At 35.3% G+C, this 16,014-nt stretch overlaps 2 protein-coding genes across 5 annotated transcripts in view; one reads left to right on the plus strand and one right to left on the minus strand.

The window, feature by feature from the left end:
- Window positions 1–16,014, plus strand: part of Lrch (Leucine-rich-repeats and calponin homology domain protein) — a 37,538-nt gene that overhangs the window by 5,986 nt on the left and 15,538 nt on the right. For all 4 annotated transcript variants that reach the window (XM_017149465.3, XM_017149463.3, XM_017149464.3 and 1 more), the window contains exons 2-6: window positions 13,311–13,828; window positions 13,895–14,472; window positions 14,533–15,148; window positions 15,212–15,349; window positions 15,412–15,489. In XM_017149465.3, the coding sequence (XP_017004954.2) occupies window positions 13,311–13,828; window positions 13,895–14,472; window positions 14,533–15,148; window positions 15,212–15,349; window positions 15,412–15,489 (1,928 nt within the window). The remainder of the gene's footprint in view (window positions 1–13,310; window positions 13,829–13,894; window positions 14,473–14,532; window positions 15,149–15,211; window positions 15,350–15,411; window positions 15,490–16,014) is intronic.
- Window positions 6,096–7,649, minus strand: LOC108062672 (probable palmitoyltransferase ZDHHC24). Its single transcript, XM_017149449.3, has one exon. The coding sequence runs from the start codon at window positions 7,591–7,593 to the stop codon at window positions 6,751–6,753; it is 843 nt and encodes a 280-aa protein (XP_017004938.2). The 5' UTR covers window positions 7,594–7,649; the 3' UTR covers window positions 6,096–6,750.

The raw sequence follows: 16,014 nt of genomic DNA on the forward strand, positions 1-16,014 counted from the left end.
CGGATATGGATATCTTATTAACATTCTTCATATATAAAAAAAAGCACTAATTTTTAAATTTTTAAAACTTTATTTTTTTCTACCTCTCAGTCACTGTTATAAAAATATATTAAGTTTCTTATTTAGCTTTCCTTTTTCGGCACATGTCTCAACGGTTCCTAATAATATCTTTCTGTCTTATGCGTAATGATTCATCATTTCAACGTTCCACTTAAGGACCACCATTTTCGCAATAACACTCAAACAAAATAATTTCAATAAATCCATCAATAGAATCCACTGTAGGCTATTTTGCCCCTTGGTTTGCCTAATGGTCAGTCAATATAATTGGACAGACATGGAACCCACTTCCACATTTACAGCCACAGCCATATTCGGCAGAATCGAAATAAAAACTAAAAACCCCGAACCAAATAAAGTAGAGACAGTTTGGGGCACGTGCTCTGGGTCCATTCCACAATGCTGGAGAAGTTGTCGCCCACATGGCTAGACCAGAGATTTATAAAAAAATAGCGAACGGGAAAAGAAATAAAGATCCATTCGCCAATACCGTTGGGGCGCCGTCAATTTAATTTTTAGCTGCTTCCGGTTTGGGCCCACGCCCTTCGAAATCCAAATGCCACTCAATGCCTGCCACATGCGACTCTCTTTTTTGAGCTCAGAGAAGCTGGGTCGAGTAAAATGACAAATTCGAATTTTGAAAACGGGAATCGTTTGACCCCCATTTGACCACTTTTGCCCACCCTTTAGTTTTTTTTGACCACGTCCAGTTTCGAAAATATCGAATTTTGAAAATTTTCGAAAATCAAAAATTTGACTTTTTCAAATTTTTTTTTGTGGAATCGTTTGACCCCCATTTGACCACCATTGCCCACCTTTTAGAATTTTGAAAAAGTCAAAACTTTGGAAACTGTGGCCATTTTTCGTTTTTCTCAAAATTCGAAAATTTTAAAGTCGAATTTTTCAAAACTTTTTTTTGTCCAATCGTTTGACCCCCGATTGACCATCATTGACCACCCTTTAGAATTTTGAAGAAGTCAAAACTTTGGAAACTGTGGCCATTTTTCGTTTTTCTCAAAATTCGAAAATTTTAAAGTCGAATTTTTCAAAACTTTTTTTTGTCCATTCGTTTGACCCCCGATTGACCATCATTGCCCACCTTTTAGAATTTTGAAAAAGTCAAAACTTTAGAAAATACAACACTTTTTCGTTTTTCTCAAAAGTCGAAAATTTTAAAGTCGAATTTTTCAAAACTTTTTTTTGTCCAATCGTTTGACCCCCGATTGACCATCATTGACCACCCTTTAGAATTTTGAAGAAGTCAAAACTTTGGAAACTGTGGCCATTTTTCGTTTTTCTCAAAATTCGAAAATTTTAAAGTCGAATTTTTCAAAACTTTTTTTGTCCATTCGTTTGACCCCCAATTGACCATCATTGCCCACCCTTTAGAATTTTGAAAAAGTCAAAACCTTAGAAAATACAACACTTTTTCGTTTTTCTCAAAATTCGAAAATTTTAAAGTCGAATTTTTCAAAACTTTTTTTTGTCCATTCGTTTGACCCCCAATTGACCATCATTGCCCACCCTTTAGAATTTTGAAAAAGTCAAAACCTTAGAAAATACAACACTTTTTCGTTTTTCTCAAAATTCGAAAATTTTAAAGTCGAATTTTTCAAAACTTTTTTTTGTCCATTCGTTTGACCCCCAATTGACCATCATTGCCCACCCTTTAGAATTTTGAAAAAGTCAAAACTTTAGAAAATACAACACTTTTTCGTTTTTCTCAAAATTCGAAAATATTAAAGTTGACATATTCAAATTTTTTTTTTGTCCATTCGTTTGACTCCCAATTGACCACCATTGCCCACCCTTTAGAATTTTAAAAAAGTCAAAACTTTGAAAGATATACCACTTTTTAGTTTTCACTAAATTTCAAAAAAATTAATCTCGTATTTTTAAAAATTTTTTTGGTGGACAGATATGTTCTCGATGTGTCCACTTGTGTCCACCTTTCAGAATTTTGAATTTAAATTAGAATTAGAATTTTCAAAAATTGAATACTTTAAAAGTAATGTTAATTATAAGTTTATCCTTACGAAAAATTTGTTTGCCCCACCCTTAAAACTTAATGAATTCGTTTGCCCACACCCAAAAACTTAATATTTATGATAACAAACGATTACCGAGCACTTAAAACTACACAATTTTTAAAATAAACGAACTAAAAATATTAAAACTATAAAAAATTCAGTGCTCACCCCTAATTAAATGTAAACTTTGTTTACAATTACAATTTCCCGAAAATTAGTGTTTCAAATAAACCAAAGTCTTGTCAAAATCATAATTTTTGTTTTTAAGTCAGGGGTCGTAAGTAAAAGTTAACCTATTAAAAAAAATTGTCAATTAACAATAATGAGTTATTTGTCAACAACTTTTATATTCAAAATTGAAATAAAAGATTGAATTGAAATAAATTTTAAACTGTTGGGTGCATTGGCTTAAAAGTTGAAAAATGTATAATCTACGCTTTAATACTTTTCTATTGAAATTAAAAAATCTACAGATTTTTTATTATAAAGCATTTAATACATTATAAACAAGAAAGAAACAGATCATTCCTATTAATTTAAAAATCGCAAAAATATTAAATTTCGTATTATTTTGACATTATTTTTTCTGTCCTTTCTACGGCACCTATATAATGTTGTCGTCCGATTAATGTTAAATTTAATTCAAAATTCGGAAATGCAAAAAAAAATGAATATTTTAGAGAAGAAGAGAATTCATTTAAAACCAACGAAGCTATAATTGTTTCCTATTAATTTCCCATGTATTTTTCGATCGTTACTATGGCAGCTTATGATATAGTCGTCCGATTTCTATAAAATTAAATTCGAAATTCAGAACTATTAAAAAAAATGTTATTACCAAGCGTTGAAGGTTATATGTTTAAAAGCATCGAAGCTATATGGGGTCTATATGGAAACGTATCCTTCACTGCGTTGCAAACTTCTGCCTGAAATCATTATTCCCTCTGCAAGGGTATAAAAATATTCGGATTTCCCTTCTGCTTTTACATTATGTTTAAGAAAAGAAAGAAACCGTCCCCTGGGAAGATTTTTACATTTTTTAGCTTTAAATATTTTTTTATCCGCTTAAAATCAAAAATTATTTGTTTTTAGGATTGTCCGATTGACTCACAACTTTTTTTGTATAACCTTAAGATGTGGACACATCGAAGACATATCAGTAAAAAATTTTGAAAAATTCAACTTTTAATTTTTTTGAAACTTAGTGAAAACTAAAAAGTAGTATATCTTTCAAAGTTTTGACTTTTTTAAAATTCTAAAGGGTGGGCAATGATGGTCAATCGGGGGTCAAACGATTGGACAAAAAAAAGTTTTGAAAAATTCGACTTTAAAATTTTCGACTTTTGAGAAAAACGAAAAAGTGTTGTATTTTCTAAAGTTTTGACTTTTTCAAAATTCTAAAAGGTGGGCAATGATGGTCAATCGGGGGTCAAACGAATGGACAAAAAAAAGTTTTGAAAAATTCGACTTTAAAATTTTCGAATTTTGAGAAAAACGGAAAATGGTTACAGTTTCCAAAGTTTTGACTTTTTCAAAATTCTAAAAGGTGGGCAATGATGGTCAATCGGGGGTCAAACGAATGGACAAAAAAAAGTTTTGAAAAATTCGACTTTAAAATTTTCGAATTTTGAGAAAAACGAAAAATGGGCACAGTTTCCAAAGTTTTGACTTCTTCAAAATTCTAAAGGGTGGTCAATGATGGTCAATCGGGGGTCAAACGATTGGACAAAAAAAAGTTTTGAAAAATTCGACTTTAAAATTTTCGACTTTTGAGAAAAACGAAAAAGTGTTGTATTTTCTAAAGTTTTGACTTTTTCAAAATTCTAAAGGGTGGTCAATGATGGTCAATCGGGGGTCAAACGATTGGACAAAAAAAAGTTTTGAAAAATTCGACTTTAAAATTTTCGAATTTTGAGAAAAACGGAAAATGGTTACAGTTTCCAAAGTTTTGACTTTTTCAAAATTCTAAAAGGTGGGCAATGATGGTCAATCGGGGGTCAAACGAATGGACAAAAAAAAGTTTTGAAAAATTCGACTTTAAAATTTTCGAATTTTGAGAAAAACGAAAAATGGCCACAGTTTCCAAAGTTTTGACTTCTTCAAAATTCTAAAGGGTGGTCAATGATGGTCAATCGGGGGTCAAACGATTGGACAAAAAAAAGTTTTGAAAAATTCGACTTTAAAATTTTCGAATTTTGAGAAAAACGAAAAATGGCCACAGTTTCCAAAGTTTTGACTTTTTCAAAATTCTAAAAGGTGGGCAATGGTGGTCAAATGGGGGTCAAACGATTCCACAAAAAAAAATTTGAAAAAGTCAAATTTTTGATTTTCGAAAATTTTCGAAATTCGATATTTTCGAAACTGGACGTGGTCAAAAAAAACTAAAGGGTGGGCAAAAGTGGTCAAATGGGGGTCAAACGATTCCCGTTTTCAAAATTCGAATTTGTCATTTTACTCGACCCAGCTTCTCTGAGCTTCTTTTTTGCGGTGCAAACCATTTAACCTGCAGGGTATGCACGGTTATAAAAGGCAAACATATTACTTGGTAATATTATTCAGGTATATTTACAAAGCTTTTCGCTTTAACAACGCATTGCTATTTTTCGTTATTCCACATTAGAGTGCATTGATAAACATCCTATTTATATGCAACTTTGTATATATGTGTTATCAAGCAATCAGGTCCTTTTATCAATCTGATATATATCTTATCTTCTTATCTTTTAGTTTGTGACATATTCTCTTTAACCTTATAGCTGTTAATATATATTGCAACAATAAAATAAAATATATATAAAACATAAGAATCAATTTAGTTCTGTTTCTATAAACCTCAATTTTAAAAATATTTTATTGAAAAATATACAAATAATTTACTTTTTTTTACGTTTTATTACTCCAAAAATATTTACCCTATTATAAAATGCATTTTTTTTTATTGTTATTATAAAGTATATGAAATGTCTATGCACCTCTAAGGTGGGTCATAATTTAGTCGTTCGCTTCTCCTCTTACATCATCAAATTGCTCCATTGTTATGCGTGTCCGTTGTCAAAGTTGACTTTGGGCGTTGCTCGAATCCATGTTGGTCCCGAATCCCGAGCCGCACCCTTTTTTGGCTGGATAAATGCCGCCTGCGTGGTCGGTCTGAGGACGATTTCTGCAATATTTATGACATTTTATGGTGTGCCTCAGGTGGGCAAATTAAAATGGAAATTAAAAAGAAACAGGGACATTAAAAAATACAAACAAAACAGCGATGGCACTTTACATTTTTTTCGGCGCGTCAAAAAATGTGATTTATTTGGCGAGACGTAAAAAACACATTTTCGCCTGTCGCATTGCGTTAAAGTTGGCCAAAAGCCAGCTGTGGGCCAAAAAAAGGGGAGTGAGCGGGGAAATAGAGTGGAAACTCTTGGAAAACTGCCAGCGAGAGCACAATTGAGCAGGTGTCGCTAGAGATAAAAAATATCTTTGTCACTGGTCTGCAGGTTCAAAGTGCAAAGTCGCTCCTGGTCCCATTTTGTCCTAAATTGATGCCTCCGCATCAGGGAAATCCAATTTCCGTATCCGCATCCTCGAACAAACTTCTCTGCTCAAAGCCATCTCACCCCGGCGTCATTGGCCGGCAAAGGTTTATTCAACTTGACAGGATGCTAGAAAAAAGGACTATGCACTTGCGCTAAAATGTAGGAACATTGTTTTTAACGAATCATTTTGTAATAGTATAGAAAATAGTTCATAGGAGAATTATTATTTGTACAAATTATAAAAAAATTAAATTTTTAAGAATTTTAGAAATACATTTTCTTATAAAAATATTAAATTTTACTTCAACAGTTAAAAATATGTGAATTTTTATTACTAAGAATTTTAAATAGTTTACATTTTAAAGAATTTTAAAGATAAATTAATAATAATTAATAAGTAAATATTCAAGTGTATCGACTTATATGCTAAGAAATAAAAATATGTAAAATATTTCGTATAAGTCAGATTAAGTGCATATTTTTTCAGTGTGCCGCCTTCAAGCGTTGCATCATTGTGAGCTCATATAGTATGCAACAGCAGTAGGAGCAGGTTAAAGTCTAGAAGCTACCGAAGTCAAGCTCCCATTCATTCATCGCCTTTGTCCGCAGGAAGATATATGCATAGTCTACAAAGTCTAGTCCCAGTGACTCCCCTCAGTGCGTAAATCACTTCTCAGCTGTCGCCAGTTCACAGTCAGTTACTCAGTCATTCAATCAGTCACTTATTCAGGCTAGCCAGTTTTTCTTGCCCCGCAATTGCTCATTTCTGGTTTTCACTGCGTTTTGGCAAGTTGCGTAAAATTCGCCAGAGAGACGTTGAAAAGTCTTGACTGGTGTGCGGTTCGTTAATTTTACGATACGGCTATTAAAACTCACCAATTTCATACGCACTGTTTGCCAAGTGCTTCAACTACTTGAAGAAGGTGAAGTAAAGTCTAGGCTTTAAAAAGTTGTATTTCAGTTTTTAAAACTTGCTTTCTCCCATTTGAACATTATGGATTTTTACAATATGTTAATTTATTTTAAATCCAGGAGCTAATAACAAATTACTCGAGAAAAGCTTGGTTGTTCAAATTTAGTCTATTTTCTAAATTTTATAAAATCGATAAGAATTATACCTATATGATCCTTTAAATTGTCCAATCGCCTTTACTGCCATCTGTTTTTCGCCAGTGGATTCCATCATGTTGCAGCTGGCTGGGTATAAATGCGGAGATCCAAGTCCAATGCATCCGCTGACCGAAAAATATCTCTAGGTTTGATCTCATTCCCTGATCGTACAGAAAGTTCTTGGAACTAGCTTCGAAATAGGTGGCCCCATATCGAATAATTGGCCATCGATTATACAATTCCCAAGCAGACACAACTAACACGAGCAGCATCAAAATATAGAGGACTACAAAGGCGAATTTACCAACTGGGATACCAATTTCTATCCATATTAAGTGGATTTCGAAAAATTCATAGCTGCCACCTTGAAGCACGAACCAGAAAATGCTGCTAACGATGAACGAGATTAAAGAAGCAAAAAATGTGTAAAACACCAAATAGAAGAAGAATCGATAGTTTCTATGGCCGATGCAGCAGGCTGTAAAGTAGCAGTGATGATCCCGCGCGAGAACACAAACCTGACAAATCCTACAGTGATGGGATCGAGGAGGAGCCAAGATCTCACACTTTCGGCACTCGTGCCAGTCATTACTGTTCTTTCTCAACTCGAATTGCGGAATTAACTGCTTTGGATTGACGGTTGGATCCACCAGCATGCACATGGCCATATTGGACATGATATTCGAAAAGAGAAAGAGTCCCAGGAGCCTGAGGAATATGTATCCTGGACTTCCAATATTCATTAGTTCCGGCAACACAATATTCATAAGGACGTAGTAAGCAATAGTTTTTCCAATTACTAGAATCACCGGTAGTACGGCTTCCTCCTTCCATAAAATTTTTTTTAGCGAACGAAATCTCATTTTCAGCACTTTTACTTATTATATAGATACTTTTCTGTCAAATTTGATTTATTTCAATAAGGAAATAAGTTTTTGAAAAATGTTTAATATTGATTTAGTATTTAGCCATTCTTTAGTGATATTTGTTGACAAAGTTTGGGTTTAGTTTTAAACATTTATGGTCCGAAATTTTATATATATTGTATTTTTTCTGAGAAATATGTACATATCTTATCAATTTTAAAACATATACATACACTCATAAAAATAATTTTCTACATTTTAGAAAATTGCCCTAAAAAAATTTTCGTCCCTGAACTGAGAAAAATTTTCTATTTTCACGACAATTTTGCCATAAATTCAAGGCAGGTGACCATAAAAAAATATTTTTAGGGTTAATTTTTCTATTTTTCTAATAATTAGGGCGATTTTTTCGATTTGCTTCGATTTGACCTTTTCTAAATCCAACGGCGAATTGCCCTAATTTTTTTTCTAAAAATACAAGGGCGATTCGCCTTAAAAATCACTCCAAAAGTGTGAAATTCGGTAGCCCAGCGGTCTAATCACTTGCGCTTTCAACTTTGCTATATGAGGACTAAGGTCGTGGGGTTGTGGGTTCGAACTCTGTGTGATTCAACTTGATTTTTATTTATTTTTTTTTTTTGTAAACGTTATAATACTAAGGACATTTTTTCGTCCGATTTTTAAATTAAAGTAGTCTTTAAACCTTTAAAACGTATGGGAGTTCTGAGTTAAAAGCATCTTTGTGTTTGCTGGCAAGAAAACGGGACTAATTGTCACAATCGTCAGGAAAAAATATACGGTTTAGTTGCCTTTAGTCAAAATATAACGTAGACCTCAAGAAAATAAGATGTCTGCAGAGTTTGTTCGTTGTCTTGCGCGATGGGTCTGTGGTGCAGCGGTAGGACGTTAGACTCTAAACCGAGAGGTCGTGGGTTCGATTCTCGCAACGACCAAAAAAAGTAAGTTGTTTTTTCTCCTCATATTTATTTCCCTAATTCGTTTACAAACATGATTTTTCAGTTCTAACGGCTGTGTTGTATAGATCGGGCCCCCCTCTTAACGCAGCTCCCATATAAGCTACACACCAATACAATAATATGAAACGGTGTCCTCTGCCGGTGTTGTTTAATTAAAGCAGCAGTCCCAGAATATAGACGATTAAAAAAAAAACATGCTTCCCAAATTCAGTTAAGCATGCTCAAACACGATTTTTTTTAATTTGCCTAATTTTTTAGGGCATTTGCTTATAAAATCAGAAAATTCGCCCTTAATTTTAGAAAAATACACCTTAAAATTAGGGCAAATCACCCTAAAAACAGGAAAATATTTCTTATTTCAAGAAAAATCACCCTAAATTAAACCAAATTTCCATCGGGATTTTTTAGAAAATTTTTCTAAATACACGGGCGAATCGCCAGCGGATACGATTTATGGGCGATTTTCTAAATCCACGGGCGAAAAGTCAGTTTTTTAGGGCGATTTAGGGTAAAAATTTCTATGAGTGTATATACTAAAGGCCTGCATGAATGTATTTATTTCAAAACTTACAGTACTGTACAGCTGTATACGGTACTCACATTTAGTGTACTTATACAATATTGTACAGAGTACCCACAATACCGATTTTAACTGAGTACACTATTTTAGAGTTGCAACACTTTTTTAGTACTATGTGTATGCTTCTCAATTTGAAAAAAACTATGAGTGTCGTCTCAATTACTATTGTATAGTACTGTACTCTGAGTAGAAAAAAAAGTGTGAGAGTTGTCGGTAGCTAAATCTGAGAATGGATTTGCCTAATAATACGAATACCGAGTGCGATATTATTTCTTTGCTTGTTTTCTATTGCAAAAAATCGAATTTCCGCAAAGCGTTCCAAAATTGCTTCGACTGAAGACATGGTCAACAAAATAATGTTTTTAAACTCCAATATAGACAGCATTACACCCAGAAAAAAAGACCGAAAAAATCTAAGACCGAATTTCTTACATTACTACCGTTTTGTTCTTTTATTTTTTTAAGACCATATTCTTATATTGATACCAAAGGGTATTGATTTAAGACCAGTAAATTTAGATTTAAGTTGAACTTATGCACGCGCGCGATACACGGTGCGATGGCCCAGTTGGTAAGGCGTCTGACTCTGATGCGAGAGGACCCCGGTTCAAAACCCGAATAAGTCAACGTAAGTAAAAAGTTTTTCAAATGTATTTCAATTAACATTTCCTTTATAACTTTAAGAACAAAAATGTATTAAAAAAGTTAAGTTGTTAATTTACTAATTACAAAAAAAAAAAATAAGTTGTGTTGTGAGCGGGAATTGAACCTCGTACCCCCAAACACAAAATAATACCAGAATCCAGCACCTTGGCCCCTGGGCCATGGCCTTATTATTTCCTTCCATGGCATAATGCTTACAGGAGCATTTAAAAATATTTCTTTTTTTTACTAAAAATAAATATAAATTTAAGTACGTTTCGTTCTTAAAGTAAGAACAGCGGTCTTAAAAATCCGTTCTTAAAATAATACCATAAATTCTTATAATGATACTAAACGGTATAAAGCTATTTTTGAGACTCAAACAGACACGTTTTCAGACACAATCAGAACAATTTTTTCCCTGAGTGTAATGAAAATGTCTTAAATAGCGATTAATGTATTAATAAATACCTCAATATTTTATGACTAACGACACTTCGTCTCTTTCATTAGGTTTTAAGTTATTCTGCTAGTGGATAGATTACAATATTACAAAGAAATAAGCAAGCTTTAAAATTTTATAAATTCAGTAGGCCTTGTAATTTTGGGAAAACTTCATTCACTGTACAATAAGTTATTGTACACCAAAAACACTGTATTCACAATAAACTGTACTGTGTCTGGAAAAGTGAGTACAGTATTTGGCAATACAGTCACAAGTACTACATTCACTCATATTTAAAGTAATGAATACAGAAAAACTTATACAAGTTTTAAGAATGAGTGATTCATTTGTCAGTTTAAATGCATTCATGCAGACCTCTAATATATACACGCGCCTTTGGAAAAAAGGAAGTATGTAATAATTCACTCTACACTCTTATCACAACTCGATCTGCCCAATTTCGCAAAAATGTCTTGATGGTAAATTCTCATTGTGTTTCCCCCGAAACTTTGCGCACAATTTAACGTTGATTACTCTTTGCTTTAATACACAGAAGAAAAAAAATTGGTAATACTATACATTAGCAAGCTCACCCCCGAAATCCGCGAAAAAATTATCCTCGATGGACCGCGATTTCTTAAGAATTTACGTGCAAAAAGAATTCGGCGGTCGGCCATGGTTCTCTTGTAATTGAATTTCAAAGTTCCCGGGTTTGCTATAAAAAACAAGTATGCTTTTCTAACGTTTGCTATAAAAATCATATATGTATATATCAGGGCTGTGAACCCATATTATTTTTGCATGGGTTCGGTTCGGGGCTCAAACCTAATCGATAGATAATGTTCCGGTTTGCGAACCGGTTCAATGATGAGCCGGAGCAGGGTTCAGGTTTGAACCAGGGTTCAAAAATTTTTTTCTTTAATGAAATAATAAAGTCAACATTGATTTCCATGTATTATCATTGAAATATGTAGCATAACATTATGACTTATAAGTAAAGTTACTAGATTTATGATTTATAAAGTGTTTACCAGTTAAGGCAAAGAGTATACTCTTTGCTTTAATCATGTAATTTTAATGTGGGCATACTGCGAAAAGTTTTGGAAGATGATAGTTATATATTATTAGATTGTTTGAGTTAGATGCAGTCATTGCATAGCCAAAAAAATTTGCGCATTTTTATTTCCCTTAGTAAATAAACTCTATGTTAATATGATCAGAAAACCCCCCACACTGTTGAATAAAAAACACGAACACACAAAATAAATTTTTCGTGAACCGAACCGAATATCAAAAAAAAAGTTCCGGTTCGGTTCCGGTTCAATTATAAAAAAATTCGGGGCTCCGGTTTACGGTTTGGTTCGTTTCCTAAAAAAAGTGAACCACTCCGAACCGGAGTGGTTCAGCTCCGGAGTGGTTCACAGCCCTGGTATATATGTACCCTTTTCCTTTTTTGTCAAAATAAGACTAATTTAAAATTCCAAACATCTGAGTAATTGGTATTATAGGGAACTAGTCCTCACAACCGCGTAAAAATGATCCTCGATGGACAGCGAGTTTTTAGGAACTCTCATAACCATGGATGACCACATGTGTATTTTTATTATGATAATCAGAAGAAATCGCGGTCCAAGGAGGATTATATATTTTAACCTTTCTTTTAGTCTTTTCCACCCAAAAATAAACTTAAGGATTGAATTTGTATTTTCTGAGCGACACACCAACCCTAATTCAGCCAAAACTACTAGCTTAATATTGAACAAAATAAACTGCAAAAAATCGCGCGATTTTTTCTTAAATTTTTTTTGCTTGCGGCGCAGTCTTTTTTAAATTTCTTTTTTAAACGCACTTCTTTCAAATACTTCCTATTCGGGAATACTTCAGCAGAGAGATATCTAGGCCATAAAAGGTTATTAAAGAAAAAACCTGGAACTTTACTTCAATGGTGGTGCGGAAAAGTGTTCATTAAAACTTTTAATTTAAAAAAATTCTACATTTTTTTTATAGGAACTCATTTAAACAATTAAATTATTTTATAGGAACTCATTAAAACTTAATTACTTTGATTGAAAATATGAGAAAAGCACCCTTGTTTTTTATAGCAAACCCGGGAACTTTGAAATTCAATTACAAGAGAACCATGGCCGACCGCCAAATTCTTTTTGCACGTAAATTCTTAAGAAATCGCGGTCCATCGAGGATAATTTTTTCGCGAATTTCGGGGGTGAGCCCGCTAATGTATAGTATTACCAAAAAATTTGTATCATCTTGCCTTTGAAAATATTATTTTAAGAAATTTTCGTATACAAATGTCGTGTTTTATTTTGTTGAATTTCAAAAAGACTTTAAACACGATATTTAATATGTTTTTGTGTATCTGCCTCTCTGTTTTCCTTTTTCCGCTTTTTTAGTTGATTTATTCATAACCACTCCCACAAAGTCGCAGTTTCTGTTCTGTTTGCGCTCATTTCGCATGCAAATTCATTTAGTAAATTAATTGCTCACTCCAAACGCACTTGCCCACTTTTTGGAATTCTCGTGGGAATTATGAACGGGGTATACTACTTTTGGCAAATATTTATTATACTAAAATATGCTGTATAATAATAGTTAATATTATAATTTTGTATAAATAAAAACAATCGAAATCAAATTAAGGGCTAATAAATTTAAATAACTATTAATTAGGCAATTTCTTTTCTTACATACAAATAATGAAAATAAGTTTTGTATGCACAACTCTTTTCATAATAATAATGGTTAATTGCTTTCCTTTTAAAATTAATTTGTATTATTTTACCAAGCACTTTGAACTGTAATAAATGTTGCTTGAAGAGCATCTAGGAGTCGAGTAAACCGTTCTATTTGCATTACTTTTCCTGTTGGTTGGAATGGGGCGAATCAAATTGCCGGCAGATTGAGGTCAGGCGCTCCACTGTGGCGTGGAGTGTATACGTAGGGGGAATGGGAATGAAAGTGCGTGTCAAATGGAACAAGGGTTCGGGTTCACTCAACATCCATCCCCCAGTTGGATTCCAAATTAATATATGCCCTTTGCTTTCATTTTCAGATCTGTCCCGGAATAGATTCGCAGAGCTGCCCGAAGAAGTCACGACGTTTGCGTTCTTGGAGACCTTGCTGCTGTATCACAATGGGATTCGTAGCATTCCGGAATCGGTGAAGCAGCTATCCTCGCTAACCTACTTGGATCTTCGCAGCAATCAGCTATCCTCGCTTCCCCGCGAGCTTTGTTTCCTGCCCCTTCAGGTGCTCCTGGTGTCCAATAATCGATTGGCTTCGTTACCCGATGAACTGGGTCGATTGGATCAGACCCTTACCGATCTGGATGCTTCGTACAATCAGCTGACCAACTTGCCTGCTCGTCTGGGCGAGCTGAGAACTCTGCGTTCGCTTTCGCTGAGAAGCAATCATTTGATGTATCTGCCCAGGGAGCTAACTTGTTTGAGTTTGATATCCCTGGATGTGAGCAACAACAAGATCGCTAGTCTGCCGCTAGAGATTCGTCACATGAGCACTCTGGTAGAGCTGCAGCTGGAGAATAATCCTCTGACCTCGCCTCCAGCTAGTGTGAGTTGTTATCACAAACACCCTTATAACAATTAGTTTAATTAATCCTTTTTTAAACCCTTACAGCTTTGCATGCGTGGCCTGGTGCACGTGTTCAAATTTTTAGAAACGCAGGCCACCAAGGACGAGAAGGGCTCCCGGTCCGGCGGCAACTATGATGGATACACCACACTGCGAAGGGCTCCTCGACACAATTCCAGCGGCAATGTCCTTGAAGCCAGCACCAGTGGCAGCAGCAACAACCAGCGAAGACATCAGGTTGACTCTGGTTATAGCACCAGTGATGGTCTCGACAAGCGCTGGTCGCACGATGCCCCTGCTAAATCGAAAACGGATTCACCGCTGCACTGTGTCTCCAACTCGGCGGCTGCCACTTTGCCCAGGACACTGCCAAGTGCGGTTCATTCGCATGCGGATCTGATGGATGCATCCCTCACCTCCAGCACTAGTACGATTGTGGATGAGAGTCTCACTTTGAGCCCCACGTCATCGCCCTGCAAGTTGAGCTATGCGCACTCGAATAGCTCTAGTAATAGTTCGTCGCCGGATCAGGACGAGGACATCATGCTGGACCATCAGGAGCGTTCTGTACACCTCGCCAATGGGAAATCCGGAAAGAGTCTCGGCAATATTCAGACTTACAAGTGAGTGGATTTCTATAATATCCGTTATTTGGTATTAATTTTATACCTTTCCTCGAACAGGGAGTACAAGGAGGCCCTGAAACAGCAGCGCAACCAGGAGATCAGCGTCTACAAGCAGAAGCATCCGAATGCCAACCACAGTCCCAATGACGACGAGGATCTCTCACCGTCGCCGCCGGCTATCGCCAACGGATCATCCTCAAACACACTGCCAAAGTCCATTATGAAGCAGAACAGCAACCAGAACGGTCATAATGGGAACGGAAATGGAAGCGGAAACGGGAACGGAGTTGATGATGTTGTCATACCAAAGAAACCTATTCAGAAGGTTATCCCCTCTCGGAACACGGAAATAAAGCCGGCCTCCACATCCGGCATACCCTCTGCCATTTCATCGGATTGTTTGGGCTACGTTAAGCCACAGAGTCCCATGAAGAATGGCACAAATAAATTCAGTACGTCCAACGGTGGAGGAGTGACACCAATCCAAGCGGGCATCGCCAGCAGCACCACCATCAAATCGCCAGTTAGCTCAACCACCAAGCTTGGCACTGTGAAGACACACCGTTCGGTGACCTGGAACCACGATATTCCCGCCGAGAAGCTGAGCTTCACCATGCGCCGGGAGTTCGATCGCCAAAGGGAGGAAACCGAATTGATGTCGCAGTTGAGGATTGTAAGTGTGACGGGATAGTTTGGGACAAAGAAAGACAGCTTAATCCATTTTTATATTTTTAAGATCATTGAAACGCGTTTAAAAATGACGTTGCCTGTGGATATTGCCTCTGCTCTGACGGATGGTGTTATTCTGTGCCATTTGGCCAATTATGTGCGCCCACGTTCGGTGGCCAGCATTCATGTGCCATCTCCTGGTGTGGTGAGTGTGTGGGATTTTATTTAATTTTCGGTTAAACTAATATATCATCTCTTGGATTCCAGAACAAGTTGACTATGGCCAGATGTCGTCGCAATGTGGATAACTTTTTGGAAGCGTGTCGGCGCATTGGTGTAGATGAGGTGCGTAGATGAATGTATTCTTAATAATATAAGTACAGTGCGTTTTGGCAGTTAATGATTTGGGAAGCAGGATAGTTATCACAATAAATGCTTGCATTGAAATATTAATTGAAAAATTTTGAAATTAATTTTACTCTTTTTTTAATATTTATATTTTTTTTTATGTTTAATAACACAGTTTAAAAAGCTCAACAAATTAGGCATACATTTTTTATTAACTAGTTTTAATTAAAAAGTTATAAAATTAATTTTTGTAAAAATAATAAATATTAATTGAGTAACTTCCGTTCCCACGGTACGAAACGCACTGTACCTTATGAAATTCCTTATACTGTAGTTATAGTTATTGTGTTGGTTCAAGGTAACGGTGGCTTTGGTTAAATGCTTTACTATGCTGAGTGCTTTCCACTTGCTTTTTGTCCTGGACAATTGTAGTTTAGTTTTAAGTGTTAAACCTTCAAAAACCCACACACAATTACATACCACACAAACACATACACCCACAAAAATACCCAAAAATACAAA

This window comes from Drosophila takahashii, chromosome 2L (genome assembly GCF_030179915.1).
Source record: "Drosophila takahashii strain IR98-3 E-12201 chromosome 2L, DtakHiC1v2, whole genome shotgun sequence".
NCBI classification, from domain to species: Eukaryota; Metazoa; Arthropoda; class Insecta; order Diptera; family Drosophilidae; genus Drosophila; species Drosophila takahashii.

Excerpts from the sequence above, each read along its gene's own strand:
- LOC108062672 (XM_017149449.3), bottom strand. The coding sequence starts at position 7,593 with ATGAGATTTCGTTCGCTAAAAAAAATTTTATGGAAGGAGGAAGCCGTA.